Raw genomic sequence first — 25,918 nt, forward strand, 5'->3', positions numbered from 1 at the left:
TTACTTGCGTCCATCTCTGAACCACCCCCAGTGCCTCCTCAGGGGTTATGCAGTGCACATTCAAGGTCTGGCCAATGAAAGGGAAGAAGAAGAGCTGAGGTTGGGAAGCCATGTGAAGACAGAAGGTAGAGCTGGTCTGGACTCCAGTAGGCCCCTCAGAGACATCCAATCCCTTCCAACCACACCCACTTTTCCTGCTGGTGCTGATGACAGGAGAGCCTGCTTACTGTCCGCTGTCTACTGATGCTGATGATCCTGGTCAGGAAACTGCTTCCTATTCACAGACAAACTTCTATCTGTAAATAAGAAGCAGTTTACAGTCTGGATCGGCAGATTGTAAACTGTAAACTGATTGTAATTAGGCAAACTTTTTCATTAGTTTCATTTTTACAGTTCATTGTTTTTTATCCCAAAGGTGATCTGGATGGTCAGTGTCCTTCTGGATTTAGTGATGTTTCAGGAATCTACTGTGCAGGTAAAGAAAATAAATGATATCATAATGTCAAATTAATATTATTTTCTTTCATATGATTTTTCTTAAATAAAAAAATACTGGAACACTCTGTCATGATTTAGGATCTGATTCTGCGTTGGAAGCATTAGCAAAGTATTGGGGTGACAGTAGGCTTCGTATGACCAGAAAGCAGAGTAAACTGTTACTACAATGTGCAAATAGATTGTACTGGGAGCAGTAATCCTCCAGACAATAGTTACACCAGGGTATAATGCGCATGACCAAGATGCATGTGGAGTTAAGTACGTAACGCAGTTGTTGGCACTGATAGTGGTAAATCCACATGTGGTACAGCTTAACCAGTTCTTAGATTTATTGGTGTAACAGCTGTATGCAGATTATATATATATATATATATATATATATATAGGCATCCTGAAGCTCAGGGTGTGGCTGGGCCTTGTAGTGCACCAGACATAGTAGTGACTAATATACTGGCGGATGGTAACGGTGATGTCCTGTATTATAACAGTGGTATAATATACTTGCAGTCCAGTTATGTGGCTCTATACATTGAGAGTCTCTTGGGTCCATCCATGCTCATGTAACAGCAGGGAGTAAAGACACACAAAGACATTGCGCATGTATAGTAGCACATGTCAGAGGCCAGAGCTGCCTGACTGAGCTCTGACAGGCGCTAGTGAGCGCTGGCTCAGTCCTAGCTGTCAGATACTGGAGGGAGGCAGAGCGCACTCTTTCCAACAGGAAGTAAGGCAGAGCAAGTAACTGTGCACTTTGGTAAAACCATGATGCCCTGTACTGTAGGTGGGGAAGATTGAAAATGTGCAAAGAGAATTAGATTTCAGAGGAGCATGTCCGAACTCAAATCAAAATTGCAGTGTAAAATAAACTGTCTAATATGTATCGGCTATATGCAAAAGCAGGGGACAAGCAGCCCCCCCCCCCCCCTTGCTATATGCAAAAGCAGCCATTTTACTCTGCATGCAAAAATAATAAATGTATTTGCACCCCATGCATTGCAACATGATTTGTTCCAGAAATGTTACTTACTTTTTTTCGCTTTACTCCCAACTCAGCATCAGCTCCTTAATATCAACAAATTTGAAGCACCATGTGTGCCAGACATGCTCTAAGGTAGAGGTGGGCAATAAGCGGCCTCCCAGATGTTGTAAAACTACACATCCCAGCATGCCCTGCGACAGTTTTGCTATTTGGCCATACTAAAACTGTTGCAATGCATGCTGGGATTTGTAGTTCAACAACAGCTGGAGGGCTGCTTATTGTCAACCCCTGCTCTAAGGTGTTGTCTATACTGTTGTCTCTTGACTGATCCTATCCAGTTCAAGTAGTCTTCATACCCTTCATCTGGGTGGTGGGGTTTTTTGACTCTGCTGCAATGGTGCAATGTGCTGCCCCAAGAAGTCATTGGTATATCTTTAGCAGTATTAATGCCAAAAGGAGAAACAATAAGCAATGGAATATTAACAGCCATGATAGGTTACTAAAAATGTGAACTACTGCCTAGATTGGGTCAAAGAGAAACGAGCCCTGAATGGTAGACCTTGTTCATGACAACAAACTTTAGTCTACTTAAACATATTTGTTAAATGGGCAACTATTACTGGAGATGCATTTACAATGTGTACAATTGTGCAAAACTGGTACTCTAAGGAATATCATCATCTATTTAGCAAATTTAGCTGTGGTAGATGTGGAATCTCAAAATAAGATTATTGTACTGTATGCCTCTGTTCTAAATTAGCAGGCATAATTGAAAACCCCCCAGTGGTTGAGGAGGTTCTCTCATTGTTGTTGTGCGGTAATGATGTAGTAGAGACCTGTAGATGGAGAAAACATTTCTCTAGTCAACCTACTCTGGAATAACAGCTCTTGGAACAACCCAGCAGCTATTCTTGGTTTAGTGCATAGTCTGCAGTATCTAAGAGGACATAACACATTCCATAGAATGGATATCTTGAAACTTGTGGAATTTCTTTAGCTACTCCAGACATCCAGAGTAGTAGTGCTGTCTTAACACTGTCTTATGTATATTATCTAACTGGCTAGAAATGTTCTATCTGTACAGTATATGATATAAGTATATGTGATGTTTTCAGCAGTGAACAGATTCCCACAGCACTCATGGAATTAGAAAAATAACTCATCCTAGAAATGACTAATCATGTATTAGAAGGCTCTGTATAGATAGTGCCACAGAAGACACTTTGGCTTTAAGATAATGGAAAATTTAAAGTGCAGCCAAAATCAGAATTCGGACATTTTGTTCTTGGTTTTAGTTTTACAATTAATTATTCCCTTCAGTGTGTGCCAGGGTTCTGCCCTTAAAGGTTTCCATAAATAGCTGGTGTAATCTGTGTAGGCTGTGTAACACATATTTATGAAATACTTCCAGATGATGATGAATGTGCCACAAACAACCCATGCTCACATTCATGCCACGATACTATTGGAAGTTACTACTGCTCTTGTCCCAAAGGCCTCATGATCTCAACAGATGGAAGGACCTGTCATGGTAAGCAGCACTTTGATGTTCTACTGTCATTTACCTAGAAACACATGAAGGGCCTATTCTGATACCATCCGTTAGTACATATATGATCATTACAAATGGCTACAATACGTCTCTATATTTCTCCCCAAAAGTTTCTCTATAGTTCTACCCAAAAGTTTATTATTGAAATAACATTGAACATACCCGACCAAACCCACCCAATGATACAATAAGTACCATATTCATTCAAAGTGAATATGCTATGAAATTACTGAGAAGCAGCTCAGGAATAATACTAGACATTGTTATGTTATAGAAACCATAGTAGACTCATGAAATAAACTTAAAATAATGGCTTTCTACTACTAACAAGTTAATTTTACATCTGAAATAAAAATAAATGTCTGAATAAAATGAATAGTTTTCATTGTCTGATCCATCCCCATCTCTCCCAGTGTAATATTGCTAATTGCTATTTGCTATTGTATTATTGAAGGAATCATAGTCCCTGCTGACTTCCTTATGTTACATCTGTAGGTTTGTACTTTTGTGGGCTTTCCATGCATCTGTTTGTAAATTCACCCACATGTGCCATTTGCAATATGTACAGGGATGTAAGGGGGGCAGTTCAGCCGCTACTGTTGCACAGAGTGGGATGCCCTGGGGGAGGTATTGGCCCTACTCACCTGTACCTTCTAGTTGCATTTAATCCTAACTCTTTGAGGTTGTGTGTGTATTTTATCCCTCATATTGATCACTATTAATCTTAGGGGTAAATTTACTAAGAATCGCGTTTGGTCGAGTTTTTTGTTTTTAAATCTCGATTTGCATCGCCGAAACTCGGGCGTTGTTTTTTTTTTGGTTATGCAAATTTACTAAGAAGCGAGTTTAGGTGAAAGTCGGTTTTCCGATGGTGAAGCAAATCGAGATTTCTCTCCCGAGTTACAAGTGAAGATGAGATTTCTCACCCGAAATTGCAGTGTTTTCTCTCTCTGGAAATCTCGCCCGAGATAGCAGCCTGCACATATCAGTGAGATATGTGCTGACTGCTTATGTTGTAATTGTTAAAAAAAGTGTATTTTTAATTAAAAATGACCTGAGGCCCCCCAAAAAACACTTACCAGCCCCGGACTAGGCAGCCTGTCCTGGTCCTTAAAATTACAGGGTTCAAAATGAATAGGGTCCTGTAAATTAGGTACCAGCACCAGGCAGGTGGGACAGGGCTGGTATGAAATATAGGGGCAAAAATTTTGCGTAGGGGTACCCCTATATTTCAAACCAGCCCTGGACCCTTTCTAGCGGGGGGCTGATGCCACAGCCAGGGGAGCCCTTTCGCCGGGCCCCCAGCCGCAGCATCAGTCCTGACCACTAGTCAGCACAGGCCAGGGATCCCTGAAAGAAACTGTAACAGTGTTGCTAATGATTTCAGTCTCCCGGCCGACAGCCAATCAGCGGCGGCTTCCATTAGCGGCCGCTCATTGGCTGGGACCCACGTGGACTTAGCCAATGAGCGGCTCCTCCACGTGGGTCCCAGCCAATAAGCGGCCACTAATGGAAGCCGCCGCTAATTGACTGTCGGCCGGGAGACTGAAATCATTAGCAACACTGTTACAGTATGGTGATACATGCTGTTACAGTGTCTTCGCCCACAGAATTGGATATCTGCGGAGAACGTTGCGGGACATAAGGGTGAGTCATGGCTTTTTCCTTCAGGTTTGTCCCTCGGATGCTTTACATTGACAAGTGGACGCGAACATTTGGCAGCAGGTAAGTCTGCGTGTGTATGTATGTGTGTAATAAAACTTTTATTTCACGGTGTGTGTAGTGTTTTTTTTACTCATTTCTTTACAGGTGAACTACAGGTCCAAGCAGAGCCTTAATGCCCCGCATGCTGGTACTTGTGGTTCTCCGAGTACCAGCATGCGGGGGAGGCTTGCTGGCACTGGTGGTTCAACTGGAAAGACAATGTTGATTTATCTAATTTTACACAACACCGACACTATCAACCCGCCACCCACCACCCAGGGGTGGCGGGGATAGCCCTGGGCTATCAGCCTAGGCCAGGGGTGCCCTGGAGAGGGGTACCCCTTGATTGGAGAGGTACTCAACTCCCCAGGGATCCCTGGCCTGGGCTGACTAGCGGTCAGGACTGATGCTGCGGCTGGGGGGCCCGGTGAAAGGGCTCCCCTGGCTGTGGCATTGGCCTCCCACTAGAAAGGGTCCAGGGCTGGTTTGAAATATAGGGGTACCCCTACATAAAATTTTTGTCCCTATATTTCAAACTAGCCCTGTCCCACCTGCCTGGTGCTGGTACCTAATTTACGGGGGTACCGTATTCATTTTGAACCCCGTAATTTTAGGGACCAGGACAGGCTGCCAAGTCTGGGACTGGTTAGTGTTTTTTGGGGGGACCTCACGTAATTTTTTTCCAAAAAAAAAAATCTGCATCTTTCTGCAAAACCCGCTGATTAGGAGGTGAGTGTTTAAAACTTCAATTTTCTGGCGAGTTTGCAGGAATCTCACCCGAGATTCTAATCTCGATTCTTGGTAAATTTGCGGACTGTATTTCTGACATGGTAAAAAGTACCGATGTTTGCGGAAAGCGAGGTAAGGCGAGATTTAAATCTCGGACGAGAAAACAGGTGAGAGAACCAAACTCAACACAAAAACCTGCCCGAGTTTGCCTTTAGTAAATTTGCGAGATGGAAAACATGCCTAAAAACAGGCGAAATTGCAATCTCAACCAAACTCGATTCTTAGAAAATGTACCCCTTAGTGTCAGTAATACTGTTTTTTCCATATGTAGAATGTAACTCTGGCTAAATATAGCATGGGTGCATTAGAAGCACTTGTACAATCCCTAAATTTCCTGTCCTTATTTGCTAGAAAAATTTGATATATGTTTATGCAATAAATAATTAATTGCTGTCTGCCCTTGTGAGATAAATAGTTACTTATTATATACAATTGTAATGTTTTGTAGACATTGATGAGTGTACGCTGGAAGATTCTTTCTGTCGTAAAAATCAAGAGTGTAAAAACACTATTGGTTCTTATACATGTTTACTGAAGTGCGGAGTTGGATTCACAGCTGATACGAATGGCCTGGACTGTCAAGGTACTTACATTGTGCATGTTCCCTACACTAGTGAATTTTGGAACTTTTCTATTTAGCTGATGCCAATTGACTTCACTGCTCAAGTCTTTTTTTTTTCCTTTTTAAATGCCTATAGAACAAATGAATAGAGGATGTTTATTTTTTCCTCCCAGTCTTTTTATGTGTTATTCTCAATAATGTAGTTTATAACCATAGTATTGTCCATGTGAAAGTGTTATTATAGTATTTGGTATGATCAGCATCTCCTGATAAATCTGTATTGCTGTGAGAATGCTCATTAAGATTAGCAACTTTTTAAGTGAGAGCTGTGATCTTGAATTTGTTAGAAATTTACAATATTAATTTCCAATCCCAGAAATGTTTGAGAGGCTTTTAAACCTACACGTTGCGGTCATATTAAAATGTCAGACACTTTGTCCAGATTCCAAGTCCTCGTGTAAAAATTATATATCTGAGGAAAAGTATTTCAGTCTGTTCAGTGATGTGAGAGAAACAAAGGAAAAGGTACATCTGCACACTTCACATATAGGGCCTCATTCAGACCCACTCGCAAGCGGCTGTCCACTCGCAAGTGGGTCAATGGTGTGCACTGCGCATGCGCACGATAGAGGGAGCTCCGTCGTGCGCATGCGCCAGACGCGACGAGCAAAGGACTTTCCTTCGCTCGTTGTGTCTGATCAAAGGGGGCGTGCTGTCGATGTTGATTGACAGCACGCCCCCTTTGGTGGGCATGCCGGGGGCGTGCCTCCCAGACGGAGGCGTTCCCAAGGGAACGCCTACCGTCAGAAGCCAGCCCCACTGACATCACTAGTGATGTCAGTGGGAGTGATTTTGGCTCTGATAGAGCCAAAATCACTCCAGGGCTTGTGGTCGAAAACCCCGACCACAGGCTTCTGGTCGCACTGGCGATGGTCGCGATGGTCAAGACCATCGCGACCATCATCCTGCACGCTCGTATGAGCTGTGGGTGATGACCCACAGCTATACGAGCGTCCAGGAGGACGCTCCATTTTTATGGAGGATGGCCCTCATTCAGAGCGAGCGCTCTGCTCAGAGCGTCCGGCTCTGAATGAGGGCCATAGTTATGACAGGAACCCCATATTCAGTATTGTGAATCACATTCAGGCTGGGGGTGCTGCCATTCGACAGATATTTTAGACAAGTATTGAATTTCTAAGAGAAGAAAAAGAAGAAAGAACTCTGTCCTATTGTGTGGCGCACATTATTAGATTTATATAAAATTATAAATCTTTATTAGGTATACATTAAAACAATATATTGAGTAATATTAGTTCAGCGAAATAAAGGTTAAGAAAGTGACTAAGTGAAAATATACGTGGATATATCGTGAATTTCTAAATAAAGAATTATTGAGTAAATCTAATCAATAAAGTAGACACACAGCGAGTTTTTAATTTGTCTTTGTTGTTATTATGAAATGGATTGGAATCAAGCAATAATACAAAGGTGTGTTCTTGAATAGAAATAGAAACTATATGAGGGAATAGAAAAATTAAAGAGGTGGTGATAGACCTCTCATTCATATAGTGAAAAAAAATATATAATAATATCGGAATGAAGGGGGCACCTTCCTACCCTGCAATATCACACATATAACTGTAGATGAAATTAATAATTCACTGTGATATGTTCTTAATTAAACCTTTATTGGAAGAGTCAGGAAGTATACAGAATACTATGATTCTATAGTGTACTGATTCTCTACATCTGTGATACGCACTGAGAGATATTAATAATCCATCATGGGATTGTCACTTTGTAGTGGTTTACATTCCGCTAGTATATGTTAAATAATATTCTATTGTGGAGGAATTTCCAGTATATATCATTAATACATTAATTGAGAAGGCAGTGTTTGAGTATTATTTAGTTAGTGTGCCCTATTGGGCTTTACTGCTCCTTCTCGCTACTATACACTCCAGTATTTTATTATAGCTGAATATTCAACATGTATTGTTGATTGCATCCTCTAAATTTAAATTATTAGAGTAATTGTTATTGGATTGTTATTAATAGTCATGTGTATTCTTCCCCACTGTAGTCAGTCTCACTCTGGCTGCAAGGATAATGTTACACATACATGTTTTGCAACAATGTTGCCGGCAACTACTGTTTATTCCATGAATGAGAAGTTATTGATAGAGCAGTGTAAATATTATTCATTTACTGTGCCCTGTTGGACACTGATGCTCCTCCCTGTGTAGTACTGGTATTACACATACATATTATACAACAGTGTTGCAAATCACAGCTATTGACTCAGTAACTGAGTTCTCTCATGCTGCGGCGTCCTGACTCATGACAGGTTCCCTCATGAAGTTAAGTTGCTTGCATATAAACCCATATTACAACATATTAGATAAACAGGACATTGGAGACACACAGCGGGCGTGCCGACGCGCGTTTTTCTGTGTGCTTTTTCAAGGCAAACCTGATTGCATGCACTGCTTTATACTTTATTAATATCACCAGACCAATCGAATTTCATTGTCTAGTCACGTGATGGTCAGAGCCAATCACACGATAGTTTACATTCATACCTCAGGCTCCGTGTTTCCTCCAGTGGGTTATTTAGTATTATGACACACTTGTAATGAACAAAGGGTGTGTTGTTCCTAGCCAATTGGATTGCATCTATGCAAATCTATTCCTCTGCATGAATAAGGTCCTAGGATATAATGCAATACCTTGGGGATAAATAATAAATATGTTTCCCCAGTATTATAATGGAGAATTCTGTATCTTTAAGTGAGAGGTACCTAAGATTCTATTAATTATATTTATCATTTATATAGGTTTAAGAAAAGGGGTGATCCAATGAAATTGTACTTAATTAATAAGCTACATTTATTATGATATTAAAATAAAATATAGAACATAAACACCTATATGCATACATATTTCTCAGAATTGATAGAAAAATTAAATATAAATATAAATAAGTATTCAAAATTGATCCACTCCTTATAACACTAAGAAAATTGATTATGAAGTTATGATTATGGACAGTAATTATTGTGTTATTAAGGCAATATTATGAAACCCTTAACATAAATATTAAATTGGTAGCAAATGTATACTACTTTATACATTGTATTCGAATTCATCATCATACAATGTATAAGAGTATATTAAATAAAAAAAACTGATAAACATATATGAAAGTGAAATTTAATCATATATAAAAAAACTTATCCAATTTAGAGTGAAATAAATAGAATAAAGTGTTAAATGTGTGTCTTATACTAAATCTAGATACCCTTAGTGCTCTAAATATTAAATTTGATAAAAGAAGAAGAGTTGTCCAAAGACAACAAATGTGTTATAGAAATATAAATATGTGATAATAATATAAATATATTAGAAGTATTAAAATTCAGTGTTTTATTCACGAGTGAATGAATCTAAAAAAAATAAAAATTGATAGTGCAAAATTCTAACTAGAACTGGTGAGAGAAGAAGAGAGAAAATAGAAAAACCCCAAATATATGAAAGGATATGTATCCTACACAACAAATAAAATGTATTGATAAATTATTAAATTGTTAATATTACTTACAAAAAGAATTTGTCATACATGCAAACATGTATATCAACATACATACATGTGCATAAATTTATACAAATCAATATATCCACATAGTTATATGTCTGTGTGAATATGTGTAGTCCTACTGTCCAGAAATGAATCCTTCACAAATCTTCCAATATAATTAGGACTGTCATCTCGTCATGTACAGTAATCCAATTTTATCATATACATATGATAGTTATATCTGGACTGGTGTAAATTTAAAAAATCTGATTTATTTTACCAAAAGGTCTGAAGTGTTTGTCACATCACACCGCATTATAAAAATTGATAAAGACAGTATTAAGATTATATGTATTGTAGTTATTTTTATAATACATATAAATCTAATTAAAATGATGCCTAGCCCAACGCAATAATGAGATAATCTTGCAATTGTTTTTAAAGCAGATGTCAGAAAATTCACCATCCAGACTCATCATGAGAATATGCAGAATGTAATATTATGCTGCATTCATAACATCATTGAGATCTTCAAAGAACTGTCACAGTGGTATGTTTATGGTAGTGATCTTGTTAAAGAAATGGGGTATAACTATTATTTTCGTTCATACCCTTAGGATATAAACTATCCATTAGGAAGATCATCTTGGTTTCCTCCTTCAGAAGTTCTTCATCCAAGTTGCCCCCCCTGATCCCCATCTGAATGTGTTTCATTCCAAAAGCTTTCAATGTATTGTAGTTGCTTTGGTGATCATTCAAAAAATGCCTGGCAACTGTTGGAAGTGATTTTAATTTTTCCACATCTTGACTGGCATTTCGAATTGAGCTGATGTGTTCTAGTATCCTTGTCTTATGTGGTCTCGATGTTTTGCCCACATATTTCTTCCCACAGGGACATTCTAGGTGATAAATTGTCCCTACTGTAGTGCAAGTAATATAGTTTTGAATTGTCAATTTATTACTGTATTTATCATAGAACCATCTGGTAGGGATCATATATTTGCAGGCCTTACAATGTCCACATCCAAAGGAACCTTTTTATTATATATTGGTTTTGTCCATGTGTTCAGATGATTATGGACTAGTCTGTCTTTCAGATTACAGAATCTTCTCCAGCTAGTTTGTATTCTTTGTGGTAGAATTGAGGCTAGATCATTGTCTGTTTGCAAGACTGACCAATGCTTTTGGAGAATACTATTGATTTCTCTCCAATGTGCGTTAAAGGTTCCAATGAATGTGATTTTATCCTTTCCCTGTATTTTTACCTTTGGTTTCAGCAATGTTTCTCTTGGACATTTTTCAATTTCTCTGATGGTTTTCTTGATTAACCTGTTACTGTATCCCCTATTATGCAATCTTTCACTGAATTCCTCTTGTCTGATTCGAAATCATTCTGGAGTGGAACAGTTCCTTTTAGTCCTCAATAATTAACCTTTTGGGATTGCTCGGATAGTGGCAGGTAAGTGGGAGCTGGTGGAATGAAATATACTGTTTGTAGATGTATTTTTCCGAAATAAATCGGTATTGACTTGGCTTCCTTCATCAATCCGTATTATCAAGTCCAGGAAGGTGATCTCACTTTGACTCATGGTATAGGTTAATTTTAAATTCTGGTCATTGATATTTAGAAACGAGATGAATTCCTCCAATGTCTGCTGATTGCCTTCCCATAATATCAGGATACCATCAATGTACCTGAGGTACAGTAGAATATTATTGGTGTACCTATCATGACATTCCTGAAAGACGATCTCCTTCTCCCACCACCCCAGGTAGAGGTTGGTATATGTGGGGGCACAGGCTATCCCCATTGCCATCCCTCTAACCTGGAGGTGCTCATTACAAACAAAGTAATTTTTGGTGAGAACGAATTTTAATAAGGGGGTCACGAATTCATTAAAGTCGTTAGGGACTTCCATGTTAAGGAAGTATTTAATGGCTTGGACACCATTCAGATGATTTATACTAGTACAGGGGTTCTCAAACTCGGTCCTCAGGACCCCACACAGTTCACATTTGCCAGGTCACCCAGCAGGTGGACGGGTGTATTCATTACTCACTGACACATTTTAAAAGATCCACAGGTGGAGCTAATTATTTCACTTGTGATTCTCTGAGGACACCTACAAAATATGCACTGTTTGGGGTCCTGAGGACCGAGTTTGAGAAACTGTGTACTAGTATATAAACTTTCTATATCACAAGATACCAACCATACTCCAGGATTTACACTTAAATTTTGTAGTTTGTTGAGTACGTCCATCGTATCTCTCACATACAATGGTAGAGATAATATATGTTGGCGTAGGTGTTGATCTACAAAAATACTCGCTTTTCCCATTAGGTTGCCCACTCCTGAGACAATGGGCCTCCTTGGGGGATCTTCTCATTTTTATGTGTTTTTGGTAGTAGATATAGTGTAGATGTTTTTGGTTTGTCCACTTGCAGGAGATCAAAATCACACTTTTTTATGACCCCATTATTAAAGGCTGTAGTGATTAAATTTTTGTATTTTATGAGGAAATTAGATGTTGGATTAAATATGAGTTGTTTATAACAACTGCTATTGTTAAGTTATTTACTAAGTTCCTCAATATACAAATGTCTAGGCCATAAGACAATATTGCCCCCTTTGTCTGAGGGTTTAATCACTATGTTTTCCCATTTCGATATTTGCTCTAGTGCCATTCTTTAATTTTTGGTGATATTATCTCTATATGATTTTTTCTGAGTGAATAATTTATCCAGATCTTTAGAGACTAGTTCTTGATATACTTGAACTGCTGGACAGATTTTATTGTCTGGGAAGAAGTTAGACTTTTTCTTTATCTTAGATTTGTCAAATGGTATCTGAGTCTGTAAATATGTGAGTTCATCCTCATTTTCCAACATTTCAAGTATGTGTACTATTGGTTGGTCTTCTGACTGTAATATATTCCTGTCATAGTGGGATACTGAATATTGTTCTTTCTTTGCATTTTGGTTCAAGAAGAATTCTTTCAGTAGGATTTTCCGAGTAAATAAATTCAAGTCTTTTTCACATTCGAATCTATTAAAATTTTGTATTGGAGAAAAAGAGAGTCCTTTACTTAGAATAGATTTTTGGTCATCATTGAGAAGTCTTTCTGTAAGGTTATAATGCTTAGTGAATCATCTTGTATATTTGGAGATGTTACTTCCGATATATGTGCGCTGCTCCCTCGGTTCTTCCCTCCAATCCAAAAAGTCCCTTTTTCTCCTTCCTCCTCTTACTCCTTCTTGTCTTTCGCCATCCGTTTCTATATTGGGTCTCGCTGAGTTTGGGATTTGTCCTAAAAAATCTCTTCTATATTTCCTAGTTACTGATATGCTGCTCACATTTTCAGCCTCAGAACAATCTAATTCTGATGTCATATAGTTGAGGGAACTGGATGTCCTTTTTTGTTGTGATTGTGTGTTCCATTTATAAATTCTATTTTGCACATAATCTTCCTGATCTCGTTGGAACTTCCTACGTTTCCTCTCAACTATATCATCTTCATATTTTTGAATTTGCTTTTTATATTTCTCATATCTATGCTGAAATTTTTCCTGAGATTCATAGTTTTTTAATTTATCCCCTAATTTTGATACCTCTTGGGTTAGATGGTCCAACAGGATCTCGTGTTTGAATAATATTTTCATAAATTCTTTCGAGCAGTTTGTCAGTGTTGCTTCCCATTCTTGTTTAAGATCATTATTGGCCAATTTATACATAGGGAATAATTTCAGTCTTAGACCTCTTGGTATTAGACAATTTTGTATATAATTATCAAAGGTGGTCTTATTCCATCATGTCTTACTTTGTCACTTCAGAGTTGTTTTTAATGCATATAAGTCATCTGTCCAATCCTTGTTGAAGGAGGCCAAATCAATACTGATTTATTTCAGAAAAATACATCTACAAACAGTATATTACATTCCACCAGCTCCCACTTACCTGCCACTATCCGAGCAATCCCCAAAAGGTGAATTATTGAGGACTAAAAGGAACTGTTCCACTCCAGAATAATTTCGAATCAGACAAGAGGAACTGAGTGAAAGATTGCATAATAGGGGATACAGTAACAGGTTAATCAAGAAAACCATCAGAGAAATTGAAAAATGTCCAAGAGAAACATTGCTGAAACCAAAGGTAAAAATACAGGGAAAGGATAAAATCACATTCCTTGGAACCTTTAATGCACATTGGAGAGAAATCAATAGTATTTTCCAAAAGCATTGGTCAGTCTTGCAAACAGACAATGATCTAGCCTCAATTCTACCACAAAGAATACAAACTAACTGGAGAAGATCTTGTGATCTGAAAGACAGATTAGTCCATAGTCATCTGAACACATGGACAAAACCAATATATAATAAAAAAGGTTCCTTTGGATGTGGACATTGTAAGGCCTGCAAATATATGATCCCTACCAGATGGTTCTATGATAAATACAGTAAAAAATGGACAATTCAAAACTATATTACTTGTACTACAGTAGGGACAATTTATCACCTAGAATGTCCCTGTGGGAAGAAATATGTGGGTAAAACATCGAGACCACATAAGACAAGGATACTAGAACACATCGGCTCAATTCGAAATGCCAGCCAAGATGTGGCAAAATTCAAATCACTTCCAACAGTTGCCAGGCATTTTTTGAATGATCACCAGAGCAACTACAATACATTGAAAGCTTTTGGAATGAAACACATTCAGATGGGGATCAGGGGGGCAACTTGGATGAAGAACTCCTGAAGGAGGAAACCAAGTTGATCTTCCTAATGGATAGTTTATATCCTAAGGGTATGAATGAAAATAATAGTTATACCCCATTTCTTTAACAAGATCACTACCATAACATACCACTGTGACAGTTCTTTGAAGATCTCAATGATGTTATGAATGCAGCATAATATTAAATTCTCCATATTCTCATGATGAGTCTGGATGGTGAATTTTCTGACATCTGATTTAAAAACAATTGCAAGATTATCTCATTATTGCGTTGGGCTAGACATCATCTTAATTAGATTTATATGTATTGGAAAAAGAACTACAATACATATAATTTTAATACTGTTTTTATCAATTTTTATAATGAGGTGTGATGTGACAAACACTTCAGACCTTTTGGTAAAATAAATCAGATTTTTTACATTTACATCAGTCCAGATATAACTATCATATATATATGATAAAGTTGGATTACTGTACATGACGAGATGACGGTCCTAATTATATTGGAAGATTTGTGAAGGATTCATTTCTGGACAGTAGGACTACACATATTCACACAGACATATAACTATGTGGATATATTGATTTGTATAAATTTATGCACATGTATGTATGTTGATATACATGTTTGCATGTATGACAAATTCTTTTAGTAAGTGATATTAACAATTTAATAATTTATCAATACATTTTATTTGTGGTGTAAGATATATATCCTTTCATATTTTTGGGGTTTTTCTGTTTTCTCTCTTCTTCTCTCACCAGTTCTAGTTAGAATTTATATTTTTGCACTATCAGTTTTTATTTTTTTGGATTCTTTCACTCATGAATAAAACACTGAATTTTTAATACTTCTAATATATTTATATTATTATCACATATTTATATTTCTATAGCACATTTGTTGTCTTTGGACAACTCTTCTTTTATCAAATTTAATATTTAGGGTAATCTAGATTTAGTATAAGACACACATTTAACACTTTATTCAATTTATTTCACTCTAAATTGGATAAGTTTTTTATATATGATTAAATTTCACTTTCATATATGTATCGGTTTTTGTTTTATTTAATATACTCTTATACATAGTATGATGATGAATTCAAATACAATATATAAAGTAGTATACATTTTTTGCTACCAATTTTAATATTTATGTTAAGGGTTTCATAATATTGCCTTAATAACACATTAATTACTGTCCATAATCATAACTTCATAATCAATTTCTTAGTGTTATAAGGAGTGGATCAATTTTGAATACTTATTTATATTGATATTTCATTTTTCTATCAATTCTGAGAAATATGTATGCATATAGGTGTTTATATTCTATATTTTATTTTAATATCATAATAAATGTAGCTTTATTAATTAAGTACAATTTCATTTGAGAAGACATTACTCCAGATCACCCCTTTTCTTAAACCTATATAAATGATTAATATAATTAATAGAATCTTAGGTACCTGTCACTTAAAGATACAGAATTCTTCGTTATAATACTGGGGAAACATATTTATTATTTATCCCTAAGGTATTGCATTACATACTAGGACCTTATTCATGCAGAGGAATAGATTTGCATAGATGCAATCCAATTCGCTAGGAATAACACACCCTCTGTTCATTACAAGTGTATCATAATACTAAATATCCCATTGGAGGAAACACGGAGCCTGAGGTATGAATGTAAACTATCGTGTGATTGACTCTGACCATCACGTGACTAGACAACGAGATTTGATTGGTCTGGTGATATGAATAAAGTGTGAAGCAGTGCATGCAATCAGGTTTGCCTTGAAAAAGCACACAGCGAAACATGCGTCGGCACGCCCGCTGTGTGTCTCCAATGTCCTGTTTATCTAATATGTTGTAATATGGGTTTATATGCAAGCAACTTAAATTTATGAGGGAACCTGTCATGATTTGCAACACTGTTGTATAATATGTATGTGTAATACCAGTACTACACAGGGAGGAGCATCAGTGTCCAACAGGGAAAAGTAATTGAATAATATTTCCACTGCTCTATCAATAACTTCTCATTCATGGAATAAACAGTAGTGGCCGGCAACATTGTTGCAAAACATGTATGTGTAACATTATCCTTGCAGCCAGAGTGAGACTGACTACAGTGGGGAAGAATACACATGACTATTAATAACAATCCATTAACAATTACTCAAACAATTTAAATTTAGAGGATGTAATCAACAATACATATTGAATATTCAGCTATAATAAAATACTGGAGTGTATAGTAGCGAGAAGGAGCAGTAATGCCCAATAGGGCATACTAACTAAATAATACTCAAACACTGCCTTCTCAATTAATGTATTAATGATATATACTGGAAATTCCTCCACAATAGAATATTATTTAACATATACTAGCGGAATGTGAACCACTACAAAGTGACAATCCCATGATGGATTATTAATATCTCTCAGTGCGTATCACAGATGTAGAGAATCAGTACACTATAGAATCATAGTATTCTGTATACTTCCTGACTCTTCCAATAAAGGTTTAATTAAGAACATATCACAGTGAATTATTAATTTCATCTACAGATATATGTATGATATTGCAGGGTAGGAGGGTGCCCCCTTCATTCCGATATTATACTACGTCTATATATATATATTTTCACTATATATGAATGAGAGATCTATCACCACCTCTTTAATTTTTCTATTCCCTCATATAATTTCTATTCAAGAACACACCTTTGTATTATTGCTTGATTCCAATCCATTTCATAATAACAACAGAGACAAATCAATAAAGGAGACACACAGAGAGTTTCTAATTAGATTTTATCATTATTTCTTTATTTAGAAATTCACGATATATCCACGTATATTTTCACTTAGTCACTTTCTTAACCTTTATTTAGCTGAACTAATATTACTCAATATATTGTTTTACCGTTTACCTAATTAAGATTTATAATTTTATATAAATCTAATAATGTGTGCCACACAATAGGACAGAGTTCTTTCTTCTTTTTCTTCTCTTAGAAATTCAATACTTGTTCAGTGATGTGTCATTCTGGCATTTAAGGCATTTTCATGAAGACATTTTGGGACTGATCTGTAAAAGGAAAAATACTCTCTGACACTGATAGGAACACTTATAAAATGAGTTTAGAAATCCAGTAGAGATAGTGTCTCTGACACTATAATTCTATTTCGGGTAATACCCTTGGTTCCCATGATGTGAGTCATCTATGAGAATTGTGTCTGTGACACTATGATACCCAAATAAGAAAAACCTTTCTCCATAAAGGGGCCCCCAATGATTAAGTATCCCACTCAGTGCGGGGGATACTTATAACCGAAGCAATTCAGTATTGCTCCAGTGTGGGGAAGCTTAAGAAGCAGCGTTATTTACCTCCCCCATGGCCAGGTTCTGCGCATGTGTGACCTGAGGACATTGGATGCATGAAGCAGCTGGGTACACAGTTAACCAATGGTGGAGGGATCCTCCCTGATCCCTAATCGCATCCCTCCCTGGATTTCCTTCCCATAGGAAGGAGCAAGGCTACAAGAACCAGCTCCATCTGAAGATGATGTTTGTTCTCACAAGCAAAATCCAAAAACTTTACGGTTTTGGAGTTTGCTGAATATTAGGTGCCCCTATAGGGCTCCTACTAATGAATGGCCCATTACATAAGATATTCGGAAACTAGCATTTTCCCATGTGTAACTGGCCATTTAAGTGATGAATAGGCCCCATAGTGACCTATTTAAACTAGGGGTGTGCACCGGCCACTTTTTGTGTTTTAGTTTTGGATCTGGATCTTTCTTCGTGTTTTGGATCCGGATTGGTTTTGCCAAAACCACCCTTCCGTGTTTTTGGTTCTGGGTTTTGTGTTTTGGTTCTGTATTTTTTGGGAGAAAAGCATAAAAAGAGCTAAAATCACAGAATTTTTTTTTGTAGTTGTTCCTACGCTATTATTAACCTCAATAACATTAATTTCCACTCATTTCCAGTCTATTCTGAACACCTCACAAAATTGTTTTTAGGCAAAAAGGTTGCACCAAGGTAGCTGGATGACTATGCTAAGCGACACAAGTGGGCGGCACAAACACATGGCCCTTCTAGGAGTGACACTGCAGTGGCAGACAGGATGGCAGCTTGAAAAACTAGGCCCCAAAGAGTACATACTGCAAAGAAAAAAAAGAGGTGCAAGATGGAATTGTCCTTGGTGTCTTCCCACCCACCCTTATGTTGAATAAACAGGACATGTACACTTTAACAAACCAATCATTTCAGCGACAGGGTCTGCCACACGACTGTGGCTGAAATAATTGGTTCTTTTGGACCCCCACAAAACAAGCTGGGAATTAATCTGTTCCTGCACAAACTGGCTCTACAGAGGCAAGATGTCGTCCTCATCCACTAATTCCTCACCCTCTTCAGTGTTGTCCTCATCCTCCCAGAGTATTAATTTGTCCCCGCTGGAATCCACCATCTAAGGTCCCTCTGTACTTTCTGGAGGCTGGTCTTCCTGGAAGAATTGATAATTCATTTTGATGAACATCATCTTCTCCACATTTTGTGGAAGCAACCTCCTACGCCTTTCGCTGACAAGGTTCCCGGCTGCACTAGAATCTCTTTCGGAGTGCACACTGGAGGGGGGGGGGCAACTTAGGTAAAATAGAGCCAGTTTGTACAGGGGCCTCCGAATTGTCTCTTTTTCCTGCCAGACTGTCTGACATGCCTACTTGGATGCTGTCACAGATGTAATCCTCCACCATTCTGTCAATGGTGACAGTATAATATGCAGTGACAGTAGACATGTCAGAAATTGTTTGCAGGTCCTTCAGTCCGGACCAGATGTCCAAACTTGGTCCTGTCTGCCCTGCATCACCGCCAGCGGGTTGCTTAGGATACCTAAGTTGGTTCCTGGCAGCCCCAGTAGTGGGAGAAAATGAAGAAGAAGCTGTTGACGTGTCACGTTCCGCTTCAGCTGACAGTGTTTTCACCAGCAGGTCTTTGCACCTCTGAAGACTTGTATCCGCCGTAAAGAGAGACACCATGTAGGCTTTAAACCTAGGATCGAGCACATTGGCCAAAATGTAGTAGTCTCATTTCAACAGATTGACCACCGTCGAATCCTGGCAAAGTGAATGAAGGGAAGGACCTTAGCCGTTCCTTGCCACTCCGTGTCATAAATGGCATATTAGCAAGTTTATGTTTCTCCTCAGATATTTACATTTATTTTTTAAGGTCATTTTACTGAACTCTGGATTTCTGGATTTTACATGCCCTCTACTATGACATTGGGTATCTGCCTTGGCAGACGACGTTGATGGTATGTCATTGTCTATTTCATGACTAGTGGCAGCAGCTTCAGCACCAGGAGGAAGTGGTTCTTGATCTTTCCCTATTTTATCCTCCAATTTTTTGTCCTCCATTATTTTAATACAGTTAATCACCCCTGTAAAAATATTTTTTTTTCGGGGCAGCAGCCCTCCTTGACAGACAACAGCACAGGACCCCTGTGCAGCTACGCTGATGACAGCGACAGCGACACCGATGACAGTGACAGGTGTTTTCTTTATGACATTGACAGCTACACCGATGACAGTGACAGGTGTTTTTTTATGACAGTGACAGCGACAGCTACGTCGATGACAGTGACAGCAACAGCTACGCCGATGACAGTGACAGTAACAGCGACAGCTACACTGATGACAGAGACAGTGACAGGTACACTGATGACAGTGACAAGTGTTTTATTTTATGACAGTGACAGCTACACCGATGACAGTGACAGGTGTTTTTTTGACAGTGAGCGACAGCTGTGTCGATGACAGTGACAGCTACACTGATGACAGAGACAGTGACTGCTACACCGATGACAGTGACAGGTGTTTTATTCTGACAGTGACAGCGACAGCTACGCTGATGACAGTGACAGGTGTTTTATTCTGACAGTGACAGCGACAGCTATGCTGATGACAGTGACAGGTGTTTTTTTAATGACAGTGACAGCTACACCGATGACAGTGACAGGTGTTTTTTGATGACAGAGACAGCGACAGCTACGCCGATGACATTGACGACGACAGCTACGCAGATGACAGTGACAGCGACAGCTACACCGATGACAGTGACAGCTACACAAATTGCATTTACAGGTGTTTTTTTATGACAGTAACAGCGACAGCTACGCCAATGACAGTGACAGCGACAGCAACGCTGATGACAGCGACAGCTACACTGATGACAGTGACAGGTGTTTTTTTATGACAGTAACAGCGATAGCTACACTGATGACTTTGACCGGTGTTTTTTTTATGACAGCGACAGCTACACCGAAGACAGTGACAGCAACAGCTACGCCGATGACAGCGACAGCTACACCGAAGACAGTGACAGCTACACAAATTACAGTGACAGGTGTTTTTTTATGACAGTGACAGCGACAGCTACGCCAATGACAGTGACAGTAACAGCTACACCGATGACAGTGACAGGTGTTTTTTTTATGACAGTGACAGCGACAGTTACACCGATGACTTTGACAGGTGTTTTTTTATGACAGTGACAGCGACAGCTACGTCGATGACAGTGACAGCAACAGCTACACCGATGACAGTGACAGTAACAGCGACAGCTACACTGATGACAGAGACAGTGCCAGGTACACTGATGACAGTGACAGGTGTTTTTCTTTATGACAGTGACAGCTACACCGATGACAGTGACAGGTGTTTTTTTTACAGTGACAGCGACAGCTACGTCGATGACAGTGACAGCTACACTGATGACAGAGACAGTGACTGCTACACCGATGACAGTGACAGGTGTTTTATTTTATGACAGTGACAGCGACACCGATGACAGTGACTGTAACAGCTACTCCGATGACAGCGACAGGTGTTTTATTCCGACAGTGACAGCGACAGCTACGCTGATGACAGTGACAGTGACCGGTGTTTTTTTAATGACAGTGACAGCTACACTGATGACAGTGACGACAACAGCTATGCAGATGACAGTGACAGCAACAGCTACACCGTTGACAGTGACAGTGACAGCTACACAAATTGCAGTGACAAGTGTTTTTTTATGACAGTGACAGCGACAGCTATGCCAATGACAGTGACAGCTAAGCTGATGACAGCGACAGCTACACCGATGACAGTGACAGGTGTTTTTTTATGACAGTAACAGCGATAGCTACACTGATGACTTTGACAGGTGTTTTTTTTATGACAGCGACAGCTACACCGAAGACAGTGACAGCAACAGCTGCGCCGATGACAGCGACAGCTACACCGAAGACAGTGACAGCTACACAAATTACAGTGGCAGGTGTTTTTTTATGACAGTGACAGCGACAGCTATGCCAATGACAGTGACAGCTACACCGATGACAGTGACAGGTGTTTTTTTATGACAGCGACAGCTATGCTGATGACAGTGACAGCGACAGCTACACCGATGACTTTGACTGGTGTTTTTTTATGACAGTGACAGCTACACCGATGACAGTGACAGGTGTTTTTTTATGACAGCGACAGCTATGCTGATGACAGTGACAGCGACAGCTACACCGATGACTTTGACTGGTGTTTTTTTATGACAGTGACAGCTACACCGATGACAGTGACAGGTTTTTTTATAATGACAGCGACAGCTACGCCGATGATAGTGACAGGTGTTTCTTTTGTGACAGCGACAGCTACACCAATGACAGTGACAGGTGTTTTTTATGACAGTGTCAGCAACACCGATGACAGTGACAGGTGTTTTTTTAAGACAGTGACAGCGACAGCTACACCAATGACAGTGACAGGTGTTTTTCTTTATGACAGTGACAGCAACACCGATGACAGTGACAGGTGTTTATTATGACACTAACAGCGATAGCTACACTGATGACAGTGACAGCTACACTGATGACAGAGACAGTGACTTCTACAACGATGACAGTGACAGGTGTCTTATTTTATGACAGTGACAGCGACACCGATGACAGCGACAGGTGTTTTTTTATGACAGCGACAGCTATGCTGATGACAGTGACAGGTTTTTTTATAATGACAGCGACAGCTACTCCAATGACAGTGACAGGTGTTTTTTTACGACAGTGTCAGCTACACCGATGACAGTGACAGGTGTTTTTTTTAAGACAGTGACAGCGACAGCTACACCAATGACAGTGACAGGTGTTTTTCTTTATGACAGTGACAGCTATGCTGATGATAGTGACAGCGACAGCTACACCAATGACAGTGACAGGTGTTTTTCTTTATGACAGTGACAGCTACACCGATGACAGTGACAGGTGTTTTTTATGACACTAACAGCGATAGCTACACTGATGACAGTGACAGCTACACTGATGACAGAGACAGTGACTTCTACAACGATGACAGTGACAGGTGTCTTATTTTGTGACAGTGACAGCGACACCGATGACAGCGACAGGTGTTTTTTTATGACAGCGACAGCTATGCTGATGACAGTGACAGTGACAGCTACACCAATGACAGTGACAGGTGTTTTTCTTTATGACAGTGACAGCGACAGCTACACTGATGACAGTGACAGGTGTTTTTCTTTATGACAATGACAGCTACACCGATGACACTTACAGGTGTTTTTTTGACAGTGACAACGACAGCTACGTCGATGACAGTGACAGCTACACTGATGACAGAGACAGTGACTTCTACAACGATGACAGTGACAGGTGTTTTATTTTATGACAGTGACAGCGGCAGCTACACCGATCACTTTGACAGGTGTTTCTTTATGACAGTGACAGCGACAGCTACACCGATGACAGCGACAGGTGTTTATTTATGACAGCGACAGCTATGCTGATGACAGTGACAGCGACAGCTACACCGATGACTTTGACTGGTGTTTTTTTATGACAGTGACAGCTACACCGATGACAGTGACAGTTTTTTTTGCAGTGACAGCGACAGCTGCACCAATGACAGTGACAGGTGTTTTTCTTTATGACAGTGACAGCTATGCTGATGACAGTGACAGCGACAGCTACACCAATGACAGTGACAGGTGTTTTTCTTTATGACAGTGACAGCTACACCGATGACAGTGACAGGTGTTTTTTTGACAGTGACAGCGACAGCTACATCGATGACAGTGACAGCTACACTGATGACAGAGACAGTGACTTCTACAACGATGACAGTGACAGGTGTTTTATTTTATGACAGTGACAGCGGCAGCTACACCGATGACTTTGACAGGTGTTTCTTTTGTGACAGCGACAGCTACTCCAATGACAGTGACAGGTGTTTTTTTATGACAGTGTCAGCTACACCGTTGACAGTGACAGGTGTTTTTTTTAAGACAGTGACAGCGACAGCTATACCAATGACAGTGACATGTGTTTTTCTTTATGACAGTGACAGCTATGCTGATGACAGTGACAGTGACAGCTACACCAATGACAGTGACAGGTGTTTTTTTATGACAGTGACAGCTATGCTGATGACAGTGACAGCGACAGCTACACCAATGACAGTGACAGGTGTTTTTCTTTATGACAGTGACAGCTACACCGATGACAGTGACAGGTGTTTTTTTGACAGCGAAAGCTACGTCGATGACAGTGACAGGTGTTTTTTTTTTAAGACAGTGACAGCGACAGCTACACCAATGACAGTGACAGGTGTTTTTCTTTATGACAGTGACAGCTATGCTGATGACAGTGACAGCGACAGCTACACCAATGACAGTGACAGGTGTTTTTCTTTATGACAGTGACAGCTACACCGATGACAGTGACAGGTGTTTTTTTGACAGTGACAGCGACAGCTACGTCGATGACAGTGACAGCTACACTGATGACAGAGACAGTGACTTCTACAACGATGACAGTGACAGGTGTTTTATTTTATGACAGTGACAGCGGCAGCTACACCGATGACTTTGACAGGTGTTTCTTTTGTGACAGCGACAGCTACTCCAATGACAGTGACAGGTGTTTTTTTATGACAGTGTCAGCTACACCGTTGACAGTGACAGGTGTTTCTTTTGTGACAGCGACAGCTACTCCAATGACAGTGACAGGTGTTTTTTTTAAGACAGTGACAGCTACACCAATGATAGTGACAGGTGTTTTTCTTTATGACAGTGACAGCTATGCTGATGACAGTGACAGCGACAGCTACACCAATGACAGTGACAGGTGTTTTTCTTTATGACAGTGACAGCTACACCAATGACAGTGACAGGTGTTTTTTTGACAGCGAAAGCTACGTCGATGACAGTGACAGGTGTTTTTTTTAAGACAGTGACAGCGACAGCTACACCAATGACAGTGACAGGTGTTTTTCTTTATGACAGTGACAGCTATGCTGATGAAAGTGACAGCGACAGCTACACCAATGACAGTGACAGGTGTTTTTCTTTATGACAGTGACAGCTACACCGATGACAGTGACAGGTGTTTTTTTGACAGTGACAGTGACAGCTACGTCGATGACAGTGACAGCTACACTGATGACAGAGACAGTGACTTCTACAACGATGACAGTGACAGGTGTTTTATTTTATGACAGTGACAGCGGCAGCTACACCGATGACTTTGACAGGTGTTTCTTTTGTGACAGCGACAGCTACTCCAATGACAGTGACAGGTGTTTTTTTATGACAGTGTCAGCTACACCGTTGACAGTGACAGGTGTTTTTTTTAAGACAGTGACAGCGACAGCTACACCAATGACAGTGACATGTGTTTTTCTTTATGACAGTGACAGCTATGCTGATGACAGTGACAGTGACAGCTACACCAATGACAGTGACAGGTGTTTTTCTTTATGACAGTGACAGCTACACCAATGACAGTGACAGGTGTTTTTTTGACAGCGAAAGCTACTCCAATGACAGTGACAGGTGTTTTTTTTAAGACTGTGACAGCTACACCAATGATAGTGACAGGTGTTTTTCTTTATGACAGTGACAGCTATGCTGATGACAGTGACAGCGACAGCTACACCAATGACAGTGACAGGTGTTTTTCTTTATGACAGTGACAGCTACACCAATGACAGTGACAGGTGTTTTTTTGACAGCGAAAGCTACGTCGATGACAGTGACAGGTGTTTTTTTTAAGACAGTGACAGCGACAGCTACACCAATGACAGTGACAGGTGTTTTTCTTTATGACAGTGACAGCTATGCTGATGACAGTGACAGTGACAGCTACACCAATGACAGTGACAGGTGTTTTTTTATGACATTGTCAGTTACACCGATGACAGTGACAGTTGGTTTTTTTAAGACAGTGACAGTGACAGCGACACCAATGACAGTGACAGGTGTTTTTCTTTATGACAGTGACAGCTATGCTGATGACAGTGACAGCGACAGCTACACCAATGACAGTGACAGGTGTTTTTCTTTATGACAGTGACAGCTATGCTGATGACAGTGACAGCGACAGCTACACCAATGACAGTGACAGGTGTTTTTCTTTATGACAGTGACAGGTGTTTTTTTGACAGTG

General features: G+C 39.5%; 1 protein-coding gene across 1 annotated transcript in view; it reads left to right on the top strand.

The window, feature by feature from the left end:
• The window catches only part of HMCN1 (hemicentin 1), a 563,772-nt gene that overhangs the window by 507,796 nt on the left and 30,058 nt on the right, over nt 1–25,918 (top strand). The window contains exons 99-101 of the mRNA XM_088453882.1: nt 416–475; nt 2,889–3,008; nt 5,971–6,105. Of these exons, the coding sequence (XP_088310008.1) occupies nt 416–475; nt 2,889–3,008; nt 5,971–6,105 (315 nt within the window). The remainder of the gene's footprint in view (nt 1–415; nt 476–2,888; nt 3,009–5,970; nt 6,106–25,918) is intronic.

The sequence above is a fragment of the Taudactylus pleione genome, unplaced genomic scaffold (assembly GCF_031769625.1).
Source record: "Taudactylus pleione unplaced genomic scaffold, aTauple2 ptg000602l, whole genome shotgun sequence".
NCBI classification, from domain to species: Eukaryota; Metazoa; Chordata; class Amphibia; order Anura; family Myobatrachidae; genus Taudactylus; species Taudactylus pleione.